The sequence below is a fragment of the Anarhichas minor genome, unplaced genomic scaffold (genome assembly GCF_050575085.1).
Source record: "Anarhichas minor isolate MPS153535 unplaced genomic scaffold, ASM5057508v1 ptg000033l, whole genome shotgun sequence".
Taxonomy (NCBI): domain Eukaryota; kingdom Metazoa; phylum Chordata; class Actinopteri; order Perciformes; family Anarhichadidae; genus Anarhichas; species Anarhichas minor.
Window position 1 is genome coordinate 4,097,341 of NW_027466479.1, and position 18,195 is coordinate 4,115,535.

Here is an 18,195-nt window from a genome sequence, read left to right on the forward strand (position 1 = left end):
GTCAACGGTTCTGTGGAAGGTTTTTCTTCTCTAGTCAGCTTCTATGCTTTTTAAAGCTTTTAGTTGTCAAGTGTTCAAGTGATACTGACCGTGTCAAATGATGTAGCTGATTCATTATCTCTTCACAGATACCCTGGACTGATCAATCCTGTTATATAGTCAGTAATGCACAGTTTTTGTTTGTTTGTTTTTTCAGGGTCTTGGCGGCAAATCAGGACCAAGAGGACAAAGAGGACCAACGGTACCGTTTCACATTTATCCATTCGTTCTGTCAGTCAGTGTGTAAAAGCTATTCTGCTCCGAGGATGATTGTCTTTGATCTTTCTTCCACTCAAGCTGTTAAGCACAGATGGACAAAAACTGTTACTTTTGTCTGCTGGTGGTATAAAAGAGTAACTTATAACTTTGCTGAAAAGCAGAGTTTCACTGCCCTCTCTGGCTGGAAGTTTCAAGCCAGTGAGAAGTTTTTAAAAAAAGACCTTCAGGGAGTGTTAAGTTATTCTTTAAGGACCGGTGTGATTGCAGTTTTTCCTCAATTGCTTTGGCTCAATTATTGAAACATTCTTAACCAGGGGCGTCGTTAGGCCTATTTGAGGGGGGCTGAAATGTTCTTCAGCCCCCCCCCCCCCCCCAAATTATTTGGCATTATTGGCTTTAAAAAAAAAAAAGAAGAAAAAAATATATATATTTTTATTTTGGTGATGTCATTAAATTAAACTATTGTTTCTCACATGGACAAGTTATTTATAACTCTAACATGCTACATATGTGCGTGCGTTCTGGTTTGTATGTTTTCTCCCCCTTCAAATTACAATCCAACAGCCTATCATCATACTTAACGATATAAAGTTGACACTGTCAGGTCCATTCTCCATCCATTGTGTGCGGTCCCTTTAAGAATTAGGATTTGGGAGTGACGCGGATATTCTTTATTTGAGAAAAGTTCATATTTGTGTTGTCAAATTTCACTATGACCCTGAAATTCTGTCTCTTGTGTTATCATATACTGAATGCAAGCAAAACTACAGAGCAAAATCACACTCTTTCTCATTGAACCAATCTATGAACTGTCTGAAACAATGGATATCCGCGCCCCCAAATGGGCCCCAAAAAAAATCGCACAAACATGCCACTCCCCTTGGGGCTAAGCCCCCCCTTTCTTTCAACTTTAGAAACGCCCCTGTTCTTAACATTCTCTAAACTGTCAGTGCAATGGTCACAGCTGTGTCATGGGACAGCACAACATGTCATGTCTGCAAAATAAGTAACTCACCCGAAACATTTCATTCACGCTTCAAAACCTATTATTAAGTCAGTAAATTGGTTATTTTGTCATAATGTAGGCCAAACTAGGTCAAAATTTTGTATGTTTTTTCACCTGGCAGTCAACCATGAAGATGATTCTAACATACAAATCTAATATAATTTTGTTCTACTATTAGTTGACACTGACTTCCAACTGTTCTATACAAGAATGTCCGTGTTATCTAGCTTAATGCTACTGTCTCTCACACTGAGCTTTAATAATAATAATAATAATAATAATAATACATTTTATTTATATAGCGCTTTAAAAGGCACTCAAAGACACTTTACATGGTAAAAACAGAAACAATAAAAGCATTTATAATAAGAACAAAAATCTACGACATAACAGTAAGAAAGAAAAATAAACACGAAGAGAAAGAAATAAAACGTACATGACTGACTTTAGAGATTTTAAGATCCCCATCTCAACAGAAGGTAAAAGTTTATTGGTAAAAGTTAATACTGTGCAATACACAGAAAAAAAGGATATGAATATTTGCATGTATGCAGTACATTTACGTGTGTAGTTATATACAATCAACCGAAAATGTGTCACAAAATGACATGCATACCAACAAAAAGTTTTGATCAGCACGCCATATGCAGTTGGTGATAGAGTGCTGCAGGAATGAGTCTTAAAACCCAGAAATGAGTCAGCGTGTCTGTATTTCCGGTTCCCTCGTCTCAAACTCGAGGTTTTTTTTAGTGGGTTTTTGGTTAGATGCCTGAAATAAGGTCTGCGGTTAACACAAGCTGAAGAGAATTTAATGTTTTGTAAAACGTGTAAGTATCATAAACATCTGTTTGCCAATGAGCTTATTTTCTACAAATATCCCATTAGCTTCTGAGACGCTAACTCAGAAAAAATATGTCATCCCTGCAGCACTCTATTATGCAAATTAGACAATTGCACTTTCTCTTTTGCACACTTGTGCCAAAACATGTGGAATTGGCTTAAAATAAATAAGATATTCAAATGTTTTGTGAACAACAAACTCATTATTGAGAGATTTGAATTCCTGTTCAAGAATTGAGCCAAAGCAAATGAGAAAAACAGTCATTTAAAACTGACAAACATCGAGGTGATCGCAGAGAGAATCACTTCTTACTAATGCTGCTTACTGTTTGTACCCATCAGGGCCCCAGAGGGCAGAGAGGGCCGAGGGGCACGACTGGGAAATCCGGAGCAAAGGTTTGTCTACGCAGTGAATTTATCCAGATTGTACTGATATATGTGCTATGTGAGAGCCATTATGGTGATGATTATTGGTGTTTATATTTAGAAGTATTTATTTAGTAACTCATAACAATCTCACAGTTTGAATTTGACACCAAGCAGTTTAAGTAAAGACATGCAAAAGGCTTGTCTTTAGCAAATTTCTTTGCATCCCAAAATGACCTGGCTCTTAATCGGAGTGAAGTCCATTTCTAGAAGCAAAAGACATTAAAGAACAATAGTTCCAAAAATAGTGAACAGTAGTGATCCAAAACCTCATTTGTTGTTTCCTGTGCTGTTGTTTTGTGGCCTGGTAGGGAACTTCGGGAAGTGATGGCCCTCCTGGTCCTCTTGGAGAGAGGGTGAGCGCTTCATTTACGTTACAGTAAAAAAGCATGTCGGACTGTGTCGCACTTTGCTTACATTCAAATCTGTGCTGCGATTTTTGCAAGACACTGAATGGCTCGATTGGGAATTGTTATATGTTGTAATTGTAACATATGTTGTTGTCTCACCAGGGATTGCCCGGACCTCAGGGAGCCAATGGTTTCCCTGGACCAAAGGGACCTCCTGTAAGAACATGTTTTGATACCAGTTGCATTCATACCAGAGTGTAGATACTGTATAGTCAGGGTGGTATCTCTTGGCGGTGTATAAGAGAATTGAAGTACATTCTTCCAGCATGGTCTTGGGTTTGATGTTCTCTATTGCTTGTAGCTCTCTTAAGGTGGAGATTTAATTGATAAATGATGGTTGATTGATCCTACAGGGACCACCAGGAAAGGACGGGCTGCCTGGACATCCTGGGCAGAGAGGAGAAGTTGTAAGTTGTATTTTTTTACTACACTTTGTCTATTTGAGTCTGTAGATTTCTCCTAAAATCACCAAAAGTTAACATTGGATAGTGCCTTATTTGCATATTTAAACATAACATTTCGGAAAACTTATAATACAAAAGATAATTGTCTTAATGCAAGTAAGCAACTGCTGCAGTGTCTCCCCTTAAAGATGTTGCACCTGTTTAAACTGATGAGTTTAAGACTTTTACTCTGATTCCAGTCACTCAAAAATATACCCGATGAGGATTTGTCGTAAATGTCGTGAATGAATAAATGAACTAGCATTAAGCGAGATAGCAGGTTTTCTAATTTGTATTCATAGATGCAGTCACACTGCTTCAGATATTTTCAGATAATTTCTTATACTCTTAGACATCCGTTGTAGTTTGTTTGATCTCAATTAAGATCACTGTACCGATCCAACTTTCTTTAGATATCAATATTCTTGTAGATTGTTTTGCTAACTGAATTTCTCTCCTCCAGGGTTTCCAAGGTAAGGTGGGTCCACCTGGACCTCCTGGAGTCGTTGGACCTCAGGTGAGTTTTTCCAATCATGGTGCAGACTTTTCTCTTTACTGATACAGTAGACCGCATCAGTTTCCATAACAACACAACGTGTCCTCTTTTCTCCCAACATCTTCTTCCCCTCTGTGGCCCCTCTATCTCCATCTTCTCAGGGTCCATCAGGAGAGACCGGCCCAATGGGCGAGCGTGGCCACCCTGGACCCCTAGGTCCACCTGGAGAGCAGGGACTTTCTGGTCCCTCAGGGAAGGAGGGCACCAAGGGAGACCCTGGACCCTCCGGAGGCCCCGGTAAAGACGGGCCACCGGGACTAAGAGGCTTCCCTGGGGAGAGAGGACTACCTGGAACCCCTGTGAGTATGACCTAGACAAATACTGCGTACAGATCTTCATTCTTATCTCGATCAGTTTGATAGCAGTAGATTGACCCTTGGAGTAAAGAGTCTAGTAGAGGTTAGGTGAAAGATCACTGATTAATCCTTTCTTATCTTTTCTTGCAGGGAGGTGGAGGACTGAAGGGAAGTGAAGGACCTGCCGGACCTCCTGGACCCGCTGTACGTTTCAAACCAAAACCAAAACCCGAACTCCAACTTATTTAATAAAACAACACAGTACTATCTAGCCAGCCCGCCCTGTAAAGTACTATAGGATTAATTACTTTGAGTTAGATCAATACAAATGTGTATTTGTTTCTTGCTATTTATTTTACAGGTCAATATGGGATGTGATAATGAAATAGTTTGACTTTGTAATAACAGTATATCTCATTCTATTCAAAAGAATGAAGTATTCACTCAATGACTACCTGCTGTAATGGGTACTGTCTTTGTGATGTTGGACCTCTCTAGGGGTCTCCTGGTGAGAGGGGGCTAGCTGGTACTGCTGGACCTGTTGGACCTCCTGGCAGACCAGGCCCTCAGGGGCCTCCTGGATCATCTGGAGAGAAGGGAGTTCCTGTGAGTATTCTGGTTTATCCAATGTGCATTTGACTCGTCATTTTGAATTTAACTGAGATTTAACTATTGATTCTCCTCTTTGTTCTTTTTCTCCTGCTAAGGGTGAGAAAGGTCCCATCGGTCCGGCCGGTCGTGATGGAGTGCAGGGTCCCGTGGGTCTGCCTGGCCCTGCAGGATCACCTGGAATATCCGGAGAGGACGGCGACAAGGCCAGTAACTCTTCATACCAACATGTCCTTTTAAAAAACACCTTGGTTACCTTGTTATTCCCGCCTGCTCTTAGCAGGGGATCATTCATTTCAGGGCTTTGTTTACATTGCTTCTTTGCTGTAACGTGTGATGTTTCTTGCTCGGTGCAGGGTGAGGTTGGAGAGCATGGGCAGAAGGGCGCCAAGGGAGGAAAAGGAGAGCATGTGAGTGACGCTGACGTGCATCGAGCCCGAAAGATTTATTTGTGAAGGAAAATGATCAGGATCTAATTTGTGAAACTGAAACAATGCTGTTTCTCTGTTTATCGTATTATTGCTGTTTTGCTCATTGTGTGTGCGCTTGTCTTGTGTTTGTTGGTAGGGTCCTCCTGGTCCACCCGGGCCAATGGGTCCTGTCGGTCAGCCTGGTCCTGCTGTAAGTACAGACTTGAACACTTTGAAGACGAAATCAGACAGTTTGCAGTTCCACTTGGTTGCACTTGTTCCTGATTGTATGAACTTGCAGTTGGCTGCATTTGGTGCCAGATGAGTTTCTAGCTGGCACTCCCTATTTGTTAAGATATAGTGGGTGTCACTGCTCATGCTACAAACTCAGTTCTTTATTCCAAACCAACTAGGATATAAAATACTTAAGAAAGAAAGCTGTATGTTGCATCATACAGGAGCTATCAGTAGGATAAAGGGTTTAGCTGAATGGGAAAAAACAGTACAAACACGACACCGATCACTACTGAACATTCAATCGCTATCATGCTCTTCTTCTTCTGTGGTGCAGGGTGCTGATGGAGAGCTTGGACCAAGGGGCCAGCAGGGGCCATTTGGAACTAAAGGTGACGAAGGAACCAGAGGATTCCCAGGAGCCCCAGGACCCATCGGATTGCAGGTAAAATAAAAGCCACAATGCTCACTTCAGAGGAAATGTCACTCGAATCGTCATTTTAGACTTTTATGTAAATGTTTGAAGGAAGTTCGAGCTACTTTCTTGCGCTAAGTTGCTCAGCTTAACTAAACTTTCACTTCTGCTCTGCAGGGATTGCCAGGACCACCAGGTGAGAAGGGAGAGACAGGAGATGTCGGACCTCTGGTGAGTCTCAGAAATACATGATATCAGTCATAATGACTCAGTGACTTATTTCATCCCAATGACATCATAAAGGATGATTAAAGCGTGAGCCTCTTTGTGTGTCCAGGGTCCTCCAGGTCCCCCAGGACCCCGTGGCCCCGCTGGACCCAACGGTGCTGACGTGAGTGATCACAGCTCTTATTTGTACTGACTGCCTGTCAGTGGTAGCATGTTGAATGAGATTGCTTCAGGAAAAGCAAAAGTCCCACAAACCACCACTCTGCCATGGTTGGTTAGTTAAACAGATTCTACAAAATGATTCTATAAAGTTTCTTATTATCCTGATCTAACAAGTTATTGTTGGGTAGGTAAGTAAAAAAGCGAAGTCGCTCTTCTTTTTGCTGATAATAACCAATTTGATGTGAATTATTTAATCGTTTTGTTTCACGTTTCTGTGTGTGTTTTTCAGGGTCCTCAAGGTCCTCCTGGTGGTTTGGGTAATCCTGGATCTATTGGAGAGAAGGTGCAGAGATACATACATTTTGTTTTGCTGACATCAAAGCACTTTCTCTGTATGAGTTTGATGGCGTCCGCAGAAATAAAGACTTCCTGAAACTAGAAGAAATACTGTTTGCTCCACAGGGAGAGCCTGGTGAGGGCGGACCACCTGGGATCGTAGGGGAGCTAGGAAAGAAGGTGAGTGGCTGAGTGACTGGCCCTGACTAACCCTTTACTGATTGGTTAATGGCCTCCATGAGTTAACGAAGAGTCCTGTGCTCCTGTTGGCAGGGTCCTCGTGGAGAGCGCGGAGAGAAGGGCGAATCCGGACAACCTGGAACTGCTGGACTTGCTGGAGGACGAGGAGGACCTGGAGATGACGGACCCAAAGGAAACCCTGTATGACACCCACAAACAAACGCACACAAATACATCTACACACAGATCAATGAATATAGACTCCACTGCAGAAGGAACAAGTGATTTTATCTCTAAATTCTTCTTCCTCTTGACTTTATTGCCATAAATTTAGAGGTTTGTTTTTGTCTCTAACTTCAGGGTCCTGTTGGTTTCCCTGGTGATCCTGGTCCCCCTGGTGAGCTTGGACCCAGAGTGAGTACCCTTTTTTGAAAAATCCATGTCAGCATCTTACATTGCTGATACTGATACATTGCCCCACTGTGGACAATGTATCGATATTATACTGATATTGTGATATGAGAGCACATATTATCTTAGATTTTGGATATCACAGTAAGGCATAAGTGTTGTCTTTTCCTGGTTTTAAAGGCTGCATTCAATTTGCTTTCAGGGTCAAGATGGTGCCAAGGGAGAGAGAGGAGAAGATGGTGAATCAGGAGAATCTGTAAGTCAACAATGCAGATATGTGAGTGACGTCAAAATGCCTCAGTGTTCTCAACCTGTTCTTTCTGGCTCCTACTGCAGGGCTCCCCCGGACCTTCTGGTGAGAACGGACCTCCCGGCCCCCTAGGAAAGAGGGTAAGGTCACCATCCTCATCGGATTATTTTAATAAATTGATTTTTATTCTCAACTGAAATCATTTTTATTTATCAAGCTTCGGAGTAGACTCCAGTTCTGATAAGTGAAGCCAATGCAGAAGTGCCTTAGTCTGGTTGTATAGAAGTCAATGAGGAAATGACTCTACTTCTCTCTTGATTTATTACCTCAGTAAACATTGTAAACATGAGTTTATGGTCTCAATCTATAGTTTCAAGTCTTCTTCAATACAGCATGATGTTCATTTAGTACATTATGGTCCATTTAGAGTCAAACAGACTTCCACAGTTTGTTTTCACTTCATGAAAGTTAACTATAACATTTTGGTCGCCTAAAATATGTCTTCATTCAGCGTTCGGTTGTACTTAGGTCCACTCTGTCGTTTTTACTTCTGGTTGTAAAAAAAAAAAACAAGATGGCAGTGGCCAAAAACCAACAAACTTTTGTACAAACAGTCTACAAACTCTTTGAGCAAATTCCATAACATTTTATTTTTTAAATACACTCAAAAGTGACGCTACTCTTAGGAAAGCTTTTTCTGGCCCTCCTGTGATCAGTTTCACGAGGGCCCCTACAGGACAGATGAGTGTGTAGCCATATCCCCGCCAGTAATAATAAAAAGTAATGTTTGCGCCAGTGATCATTGAAGGGTACATACAATTGTGCTAATATGACGGAATGTCCCACTCATAAGGTGTATGACATCAAAACATTCATTAAGTGTAGCACTACGTTTGTTGTGTAACGTTTGTCTTGTACCTGTGGTTGCTTTAACAGAGACAACTGAAAGACTGAGTCTCTGAGCATAAGTATGCAACCAGAGAAGATACGTACTTTTATAAAGTACAGCAATCTAAAAAGCCTTTTGGTTAAAGGCCTGGAAACCAATACAAAGAACATTCGAGGTGGAGATCGACTGAAGAGACTTTTTATAGACACCAAATGCAGGCCACAGCTGATTTCTGATTGTTCTCATTATATTTTTCTTATTATCCTTTTCTTCCTTCTACACATTTTGTAGAGTCGTCTAGTCGTCATATCTTTCACTTGTCACCTGTGAGTTTATTGGCTTCTTGTTCGGGTTACCCAGCTCTATCTTAACAATAGAAAGTCTATGTTCGTAGAACTTGACATGATATAGACATCTGATTTAATGCTTTTTACCTTTTTGCCTGAAGAGGGCCTCGTTATATTCAATGTTTTATTTTCCAGGGCCCTGCTGGAACAAGAGGACCAGAGGGACGTCAGGGAGAGAAGGGAACTAAGGTGAGTCCAGAGCTTTTTAGAACAATTTTCAGCTCCCTGTCAAAGATTAAAGGCGTGGCAAATACTAAAGTGCTATGAATCTACCTTTTTGACACGAGATCACTGTCTCACTGTGATGATACTTTCCATCAGTGATCCCAGGATAAATGACTAACTCTGCTTTTATTCTGAAAATCATTTACATGTCTTTGATATGTGATTTATTCAACCAAACTTCTCTTCTCGTCTTCTTTTATTCGGCAATTGTGATACATAACGTCTACTGATCCGTAACGGATGGAATAACTTTTAAAAACATGTTTAATCATGTTTCTCGTCATCATCATTTACAGGGAGACACGGGTTCTGTCGGCCCCCCAGGAAAGACCGGCCCCGTCGGCCCCCAGGGTCAACCAGGCAAACCAGGAACAGAAGGCCTCAGAGGACTCCCGGGATCAGTGGTCAGTGAAGATTTTCATGTATTTGTTCATTTGACTACTAGGCGATGCACTATTTCAGGAGGGACACGTGATATTCATGTCTACACTCTTCGTTGGATGGGGTGTTGGACGGCCTGCTAAATGTTTTGCTTACCGTGTTTCAGGGGGAGCAAGGATCTCCAGGACTTGCTGGACAGAAAGGACCACCTGGACCTATTGTAAGATGACAATGACGTTTTACTTGCATGTGTACATCTACTCTGACATCTAGTTAGTTTTGTTCAAACTGTAGTCTGTACATCCTACTGTCATCTCATTCAATCCTCCTACTTTCCTCTTCCTGTCTCCCATCCTCTCTCTCTCTCTCTCTCTCTCTCTCTCTCTCTCTCTATCGATCTATCTCCTGTTCTTCATGTTTCTCGTCCCCACCACTGCCTCCTTCCCGTCTCCCTCTCCTTTCTTGTCTTCTCCTCCTGCAGGGACCTCCTGGTTTGCCTGGTCTGGGTGGAGACCCCGGTGCTAAGGGAGAGAAGGGACACCCGGGTCTTCTCGGTCTCATTGGGGGCCCAGGAGAGCAGGGAGAGAAGGGAGACAGAGGTTTGCCTGGGCCTCATGGATCCTCTGGATCAAAAGGAGAGTCTGTAAGTCTGACCTCTTCCACCATCACTCACAGTCATGTGATCCTATGTAGACTATTCTCATGTATGACATGTATCGTGTTGCTTTACAGGGAATGTATGGAGGCACCGGACCCATCGGTCCTTCTGGTCCTCCTGGTCTGCCTGTGAGTGCCGTTTTATCACATCATCACCGTATCACTTTTTATATTCCTCCTGGCTCAGTTCCCAAGATGTTATTAAGTACCATAGTAATGTTCACCATCAATAAACTAAAGCCTCATATCTCTTACAGGGTCCTCAAGGTATCAAGGGAGCTAAGGGCTCTTCTGTGAGTATACTTTAAGAGTGTTTGTACCTAAATGAATGAATGAAATGCATCAGCTTGGGTCTGATGCGGTTGTGCTTCTTGGATCTTTCCTCTCGGTGCTGTGTTTAGGGTGGATCTGGTCCAAAGGGAGAAAAAGGTGTACAAGGACCTGCTGGACCTCCTGTAAGTACTTCACTGGTTTCTAAGTTGCGCTCATTTCGTGCACCTCACTGTCGATTGTCAGTTCATTGATTAAAACGTAAACATGCTTCCCAGGGCCCACCAGGCGAGGTCATTCAGCCCCTGCCCATCCAGAGGAGTCCCAAGTCAAAGCGTTCCATCGACGCCAGCCAGCTGCTCCCCGACACCAACATGCCCGCATCTGACGCCGCTGGCACTGAGTTCCTGATGGGCACTGAAGGCATGGAGGAGATCTTCGGTTCTCTCAACTCACTGCGACAGGAGATCGAGACTATGCGTTTCCCTCTCGGCACCCAGAACAGCCCTGCACGCACCTGCCAAGACCTGCACCTCAGCCAGCCGGAGCTCAAAAACGGTAAGGGAATCGACCCAAATATGTAGCTGCCACCTGCTCAGAGTTCTGCTCCCTCCATCAGGTTTTCCACCTTGTTTTGTCTCTCTGTCGCCCTCTGCAGGAGAGTACTGGATTGACCCTAACCAGGGCTGCTCCAGAGACTCCTTCAAGGTCTTCTGTAATTTCACCAGCGGAGCAGAAACCTGCCTGTACCCCAGCAAGAGCATCAACACGGTCAGTCCACCAAATCAGCAACACTGTAACATCTCCTTAAAAGTTAAGAAAAGTGTTAGAAATGATGCAGATGGGACTAATCAGTGTTGGTGGAGGTTTATACTCTCTGATTGCCCTCTTTCTAGAAACTCATTTCATAATGCATCTGCATATTTGGGGCTAGGGGAGCTAAAAAAAAGACTGTAAGAGTTGGAGGAAGGTTATCTGAGCAGTCTGCCCTATAAAATCTGATGACCTGAGTCTTATATGTTGGTATGCTCATGCTGTGACCTGACATTTGATTGACTGTAGATGTTATTTGTTGTCTGAAACTGTATTAATGTGCTGCTGCTGTCTTGGCCAGGACACTCTTAAAAAAGGAGATATTTAATCTCAGTTCCTGGTTAAATACATTTTGAATAAGACAAAATTATAAATTAAAAAAAAGTAATGTAATGTGCTATAATGGTTCAGAAAAAACCCAGGTTGGTGTTTTCCCACACAAACAAGTACTTATTTATTTGTCCAAATATGAAAATTAAACTAATATGTGTCGTGTGTAATGTTCTTGTGACAGGTGAAGATGAGTTCCTGGGACAACGAGACTCCAGGATCCTGGTACAGCCAGTTCAGCACTGGTAGTAAGGTTAGTAATCCTCTGTGACATGAAGAGCTGTGAAACCTTGTGCTTTAGTTAATAGTCTAGCTCTTAACTTTACTAAATGACCCTTTATTTAGTTTTCACCATCTATTTCCTCTTTCTGACTCCACTCGTTTTCCCTTCTCGCCCCTTTTCCCTTCATCCCTTTCCCTCTCTGTGCATTCCCTCCATTTGATCTTCCACCTTTTCTCCTCTATTACCTTCTTGTCCTTCCTCCAAATCCCATTTTATTACCTCCTCTTCTCACTCCTCCTCCTCCTCCCAGTTCTCCTATGTGGACTCTACCGGTGAGCCTGTGGGCGTGGTCCAGCTGGGCTTCCTGCGTCTCCTCAGCATCCAGGCCCGCCAGAACCTCACCTACCACTGCCACCGCTCAGTGGCCTGGGCCGACCGGAGCGCCAAGAACAACTACAACAGGGCGCTGCACCTCCAGGGGGCCAACGACGAGAAGCTGAGCTACGAGACCAACCCTTACATCAAGGCCTTGGTCGACGGCTGCTCTGTGAGTTCACACACATACACGGATTTAGTTTGAGACGATAATAATGATCAAATTTATTCATGCTTTACATGCACTAACAGGCATAACACATCCGACATCCAGCCAGTGAAGCCAACACATTCAGTCTGTCCTTCTTGTCCTATCAAGTTAAACTGACAAGAACAAAATGGTCCGTTTCATGGAGAGCCTTAAGATAGAACCAGAGTGTTCCTCACCTTCCTCTGCAGCCAGTCAACCTGCTATAGATATTTACTGATTAACATTTCACTATGAATCTGTTGTCTGCTCACACTCTGATGTCACATACTACCAAGAACACTCGCTTCGATTACACAACATATAAGGCAAAATAACGCCGTCTCCCCTTTCGCTGCAAATCCCAAGAGAAACCTCACCACTGTAACTTCAAATGCTCACTCTGTGCTTCCACAGCTATGTTGTTGTCACTGAAAGACATTTATCATTTACCAGTGTACAGGATGAAATGAAGTATTTAGCTTAACTTAAGACTTGAGAATTATCTTTTGATCTACTGTCTTGTTGGACGAATCATCTTAAAATAGTAGTGCCACACAGGAAGATCTGTTTTCACTTGTTTTGATTGGGAAAGATGAATGATAATCCAAAGGGATCTTCAAGCATCAGGCCACCTCATCTGAAGTGCATCAGTTGTGAATTCTAACTCTCTTTCCAAGGTGTTTTTAATTTGCCATGTTGTGATGCAGAGTTTAAAGATGCTGACACTCTCTCTGTCTCTCTCTCTCTCTCTCTCTCTCTCTCTCTCTCTCTCTCTGCAGTACCGTAAGGGCTTCGACAGGACAGTCCTGGAGATCAACACACCACAGGTGGAGCATCTTCCTCTGCTGGATATCAAGGTGTCAGACTTTGGGGAGAGCAACCAGCAGTTTGGCTTTGAAGTGGGACCTGTCTGTTTCCAAGGCTAAAACACACACACACACATCCACGCATCATGCAAAGAAACAACACGTGCAGATACTCACGCACACACACATGCACTTAGATACACACTTATATATAAGAAACATACATGCCCAGTAATTTGTAAATTAACTTGTAAATTATATGAAACACACACACACACACATTTACACTGAGGTGCTTTTGTGAGACAAACACTCTCAAGCACGTGCCCGGGGAAAGCGACATCCTCCCAACAATTAATGGACGTCAAAAAAAAAAAGTAAAGAGGACAGAAATACAAAAAAAAACTTGCGGAGCGGAGACCATCGTTTGGGCGCACGACCGCGAGGAAGGAAGAAAAAACCAGGAGAGAGTGTTCTTCGGAATAAAACAGTGTTTTCTGTACCAGCAGCGAAAGGGGCCGGCCAGGGGAAGAGGGCACGCCGGCAACCTGAAGCCCCCCCGTCTCTGATCCCCCCTCTCACTCATCTCTCCTCCCCGCTGTCTCTCTTTTATTTTCCACTCATCTCGTCTGCTCTACCTCCCCCCCCCTCACTTCTTCTCAAAAATAGGTCACACTTGGACACTATTTCCACTTCTTTGGATCCCAAGTTCACACTGCGAGCAACGTGGTTGACAGTCACTCTTATAAGAGGTGCAAGAGGCTCCTATGCAGCCGTCTGCATCGAGGATGTTCAGCAGTTAAACGGTGTGTTTTGCTCCGCTGCTTTGGCGATTAAACCTGAAGTCATTCAGATGAAAAGTTGTTCAGAATTGAAAGTGTTGAATGGACTTTTTACCTGTTTTGCTCTTGCCTGAAGTTCTCACATCAAACCAAACGAGCAGAAACTAGTAAACTAGTTCTGTAAGAAATGAATGAAAGTCCAGTGACTTGTCAGTCATGTTCACATTTAAAACACAGAGCTCTCAGCTGGGTCCTTTTTTGTCTTGTCTTGCTGCCTCTTTGTAATATTCTCTTCATGACCGCCTTGCAGAGTGCAACAATGTGATTAACAGCTGAAGCGGATGATAAAAGGATTCTCCCTGGTGTCATGCAGCGAGGTTAAAGGAGTCCAGTGTGACGCAGGATTCATTCTTTCTGTAAACTAGATCACCTCTCCTCGCCCTGAGAGCAGCAGACTCAACCAAACCTGCTGCATGCAGTGAGGCAGGATAGAAGATCCCAGATCAGTGAACTTAAAAGCCATTACTTTTGTAAACTGTGCTGAACTTGACGCGGTTGTACTTGCATGTTACTGGTGCCTTTTAAAAGGGCTGACGCTTCTTCTTCAGATCCTAGATCAGCCTACCAGGGTCGCTACCACGCACCAGTCCAGTATTTGCTGAGTCACCTTCTGGGTACTTTGACTGTTGTTTTCCATCCAGAATACATTTTCTGATTTCGCATCCCAGCGCTGAACATCGTCAGGGTTTAAACATGTATATGAGATTCAAAGTTGCCTCCTCCTTTCTCCCTACAGCGGTGAATAAAACGCAGGCTTTACTGAAGGAAACTGTGTGGCAAGGTGCTAATTATACCAAAGCATGAAACCTTTAGTATTCACTTTGAGTCCTTCATTTTCTTTAGTCTATTTTACAATTTCATGAAGCTTTTTACTGGGGAAAATGTGCATTACATTCCATTTGTACAGAAATAGTGATATTCTATTGTATTTATTTAAAACAAACAGGGTGCTTTGAGATTGAATAATACACGGACCACCAAATATTCCAGTCAAATGTGGTATATTCCATTTGTATTTATTTCCTGTAGCTGACACTTGGAGGTGAAGTGAAGCGAGTGACTCACATGTTAACAGCCAGCCTGAGTGATGGTGCTTCTGTTCACACCCTGTCCAAACTCCTTTTGTAGAACCAAAGAATCTGTGGCCATATCTTATTGTAATATCCCCTCTTAGTGTTTTCAACAACTGTACTGTGCTGTTCAATGTTGCTTCCTCTGTAATGATTAAATGGTGACTCTCCAGTTCTGTCACATTTCCTTGTCGTTGTTCTGGTTTTTAGGCTCGGGTTAATGCTTCACTGAAACAGTTTGCTGACTCAGCCCCTGCATTGATCTACTGAGGTGCTACAAACTGTGACACACGACCCTCTTCTGACTTTTTATGTGAGACCACGGCGGGCAGGAGACGGGATGTGAGAGGGAGGAGACAGCTGTCAGCCACCAGGGGATTAAAAGGGATAAATATGATTATTGTTTGTAAGTACAACGTGGCTATGGGGTGAGATCATACGAGGGTTCTGGTTTTATTTGTTTGTTTTTTTATTGTTTGTCTTTTTTATTTTGATTGTTACTATAGCAGGGAAACGGGGGCAGCGTGGCTAAACCTAAAAATTTAAAAATCTGACCTTGAGATTCTCCAGAGTGAATGACCTCTAATATTTGTCTGCTTTTATTGTGTTGAAGGCAAACGTTTCAACAAAAAAACAAAAAATATGGTGCTGAAAAGAGAAAAAAGTATTATTTTATAATGTGTGTAAGTAATTTTTTTTTAAATAATTGTCTCTGTAATATATAATCTTTTAAAAAGAGCTGCTCGACTCTTGTTTTTCTTCCAGACAGACAGGACACACCTCTTTATGTATTTATATGGTTTCATGGGAATCACGCTTCTAGTTTAGTCAAAGGTAATGCCGGTAGATATTTTGATAGTTATCTCGTCATTAATCTTCTCATATTAGTCTCGTGTTATTGCAGCTGTAGGAAGTGAAGGCTCAGCCTGTTGATGCTGCTTCTTACAGTGAGGCAGCAACAGTGTTAGCTGCTAGCATGCTAGCAATGTCACTAGAGATTCATATGCAGTGGGTTTAACCATACGGCAATTATTGGGCTGAATTGGTTCTAAAGGATGACTTATTATATAATACTTAAAATGGCATAAATATAGTATTAAATGCATCTTTTCTATTTATTTTTACTTTTTAACCTGCCTGGTTAAATTATTTGTTTGTTTTATTTTTACCGTGAATTTCCGGTTGTTTTTTTGCCATTTCTGCACAGAAATTGTTATTATTAATATACAGTGTGAGGACGCAGTTATTAACTATAGGCACAAATCCTCAAATCCTGTTTTTCAGACACCTGTACCCGAGGTAAACAAAATAATAATTGTGATGATGATGTTTGTAACAACAAATATTTATACTGCAAAAAGTGAAGAAATTGATCAATATATTGACTCACCCAAATAGAAAAAGTGGAGTATAAAACCACTTGAGAGCCATGTGAATATTATTATTAAAATACAGTGTTTTCATAGGCAGTCATTTCACAGACACCGTTTAACCTTTTTAAAGGAAAGTTACTTTAACTTAGAGAGTTACCTTAGCTTATCAATATACAAATGGACAAAAGGAAGTGGTAACAGTATGTGTGTGAATATATGTGTGTACATATACTGTACATGTATATATCATAATTATCATAATCATAATTATTTATGTGTGTGTATATACTGTATATCAGTCATAGTATAGTAACATGTGCCATAAATAAGTCATAGTATGGTTTGTCGTTAAAAAAAGGACATTGTCATAAACAATTATAAAATATTTTTTTAATGTTATAGTGTATTATGCAATGAAAAGATAATAATAAAGTAGGCCATAAAAAAAGATACAGTATATCATAAAAAAGTCATAGTAACTATACCATGCCATTCAAAATTAATTTCATGAATAATATAAAAATGGCATAGTATAGTATGCCATGAAGTTATAAAAAAGTAAATGTAAGTAAATGTAAAAGTATATATAATATTATATTATATATACTATTACAATATCATTGAAATATCATAGTATAGTTTGCCATTCAAATGTCATAAAAGACGTCATAGTATAGTATCTCATGAAAATAGTACAGTATGCCGTTAAACAAATACAACATAGTATGTCCTGAAAAAAAGACATGTGAAATGTCTTTTTTCAGGACATTTCAATGATATTACATATCATTAAAAATGATATAGTATGTCATAAAATGACATAAGAATGTTGTCATGAAAAATGGCATAAAATAGTAGTCCATTCAAAATGAATCATAAACATTATCATAGTATGGCATTAACCATAAATTAGCCATAAAACAACAATAATATGATACGTCATTAATGTAATAAAAGATGTCACAGTAGAGTTAGATGAAGTCATCCAGTCTGCTGCTCCTCCACCTCTCTGTGTCTTTTTTCTGAGAACCAACAAAGAAGACAAATGAGCTCCAGATGCTGTGATGTCAGCTGCAGACATCAGAGACAAGGATCCTCTCAGATCATTGAGAAAAGTTCACATCATTTCCATTATGAATATCTATCAGATGAGAATAAAGGTCTGCAGTGAAAACAAACCAAAGTGATGCGTTCACTGACCTGCAGGCTCACCCATTCTCCCCAGAGGCACCAAGGACTTCATCTGATAAACACACAAACATGACCCAGTGCAGATTTAAGGAGGACGGCTCTGTTTGATGACCACAGCAGAGTCGGGATGGTCGGTCCGCGGTTTCCTTTGGTTGCAGTTTGTATTAAACGGCCGGTTGAACCACTGACACCTGGTGATATTTAGTTCTGCAGAAGGTTCTAGTTTGGTTTGCTGTGGTTTAAAGATCACTGCCAAGACTCTGCAGCCAGAACCACAAAGGTTCATTTGTGCTGCTCAGAGATTCATTAAAGATAATCACACAACTTGTCTTTACAGAAACGTCGACATGAAGATGACTCAGGAGAGTCCACTGAACGCACTGTCAGCAGTTTGGGAGCTTTTTTATAGTGAAGAGAAAACTCAGTTTCACCATGTTCTGAACCGTGCTACATAAATAAAGCTTACGGTATATAAAGTCGATCATAGTGTTTGTAGGAGGTGAAACTAACTGCATTTAATCTAAAACACAAGCAAACATTGTTTGTAAAAGGGTTTTATTTATTATAACTTGTAGAAATTAAAAGTTTACATTTTATTCACGCAGTAATTTACATATTGCCTTTCTGGCTTAAATAATACATTTGTTGATTCCCTCCTGATAAATGAAGTGTTACTAAATGTGTGTGTGTGTGTGTGTGTGTGTGTGTGTGTGTGTGTGTGTGTGTGTGTGTCATCACTCTTC

The 18,195-nt window shown here is 41.4% G+C and overlaps 1 protein-coding gene across 1 annotated transcript in view; it reads left to right on the plus strand.

Annotated features, from left to right (window-relative positions):
- col11a2 (collagen, type XI, alpha 2) overlaps positions 1-13,706 on the plus strand; it is a 51,824-nt gene extending 38,118 nt beyond the window's left edge. Inside the window, exons 33-65 of the mRNA XM_076105971.1 lie at positions 197-241; positions 2,447-2,500; positions 2,842-2,886; positions 3,043-3,096; positions 3,294-3,347; positions 3,847-3,900; positions 4,041-4,238; positions 4,386-4,439; positions 4,734-4,841; positions 4,943-5,050; positions 5,201-5,254; positions 5,412-5,465; positions 5,826-5,933; positions 6,081-6,134; positions 6,241-6,294; positions 6,583-6,636; positions 6,756-6,809; positions 6,903-7,010; positions 7,170-7,223; positions 7,423-7,476; positions 7,557-7,610; positions 8,842-8,895; positions 9,228-9,335; positions 9,479-9,532; positions 9,794-9,955; positions 10,045-10,098; positions 10,227-10,262; positions 10,371-10,424; positions 10,518-10,797; positions 10,898-11,010; positions 11,567-11,635; positions 11,916-12,152; positions 12,950-13,706. Of these exons, the coding sequence (XP_075962086.1) occupies positions 197-241; positions 2,447-2,500; positions 2,842-2,886; positions 3,043-3,096; positions 3,294-3,347; positions 3,847-3,900; positions 4,041-4,238; positions 4,386-4,439; positions 4,734-4,841; positions 4,943-5,050; positions 5,201-5,254; positions 5,412-5,465; positions 5,826-5,933; positions 6,081-6,134; positions 6,241-6,294; positions 6,583-6,636; positions 6,756-6,809; positions 6,903-7,010; positions 7,170-7,223; positions 7,423-7,476; positions 7,557-7,610; positions 8,842-8,895; positions 9,228-9,335; positions 9,479-9,532; positions 9,794-9,955; positions 10,045-10,098; positions 10,227-10,262; positions 10,371-10,424; positions 10,518-10,797; positions 10,898-11,010; positions 11,567-11,635; positions 11,916-12,152; positions 12,950-13,096 (2,844 nt within the window). The 3' untranslated portion in view covers positions 13,097-13,706. The remainder of the gene's footprint in view (positions 1-196; positions 242-2,446; positions 2,501-2,841; positions 2,887-3,042; positions 3,097-3,293; positions 3,348-3,846; positions 3,901-4,040; positions 4,239-4,385; positions 4,440-4,733; positions 4,842-4,942; positions 5,051-5,200; positions 5,255-5,411; positions 5,466-5,825; positions 5,934-6,080; positions 6,135-6,240; positions 6,295-6,582; positions 6,637-6,755; positions 6,810-6,902; positions 7,011-7,169; positions 7,224-7,422; positions 7,477-7,556; positions 7,611-8,841; positions 8,896-9,227; positions 9,336-9,478; positions 9,533-9,793; positions 9,956-10,044; positions 10,099-10,226; positions 10,263-10,370; positions 10,425-10,517; positions 10,798-10,897; positions 11,011-11,566; positions 11,636-11,915; positions 12,153-12,949) is intronic.
- Positions 13,707-18,195: the final 4,489 nt, after the last annotated feature.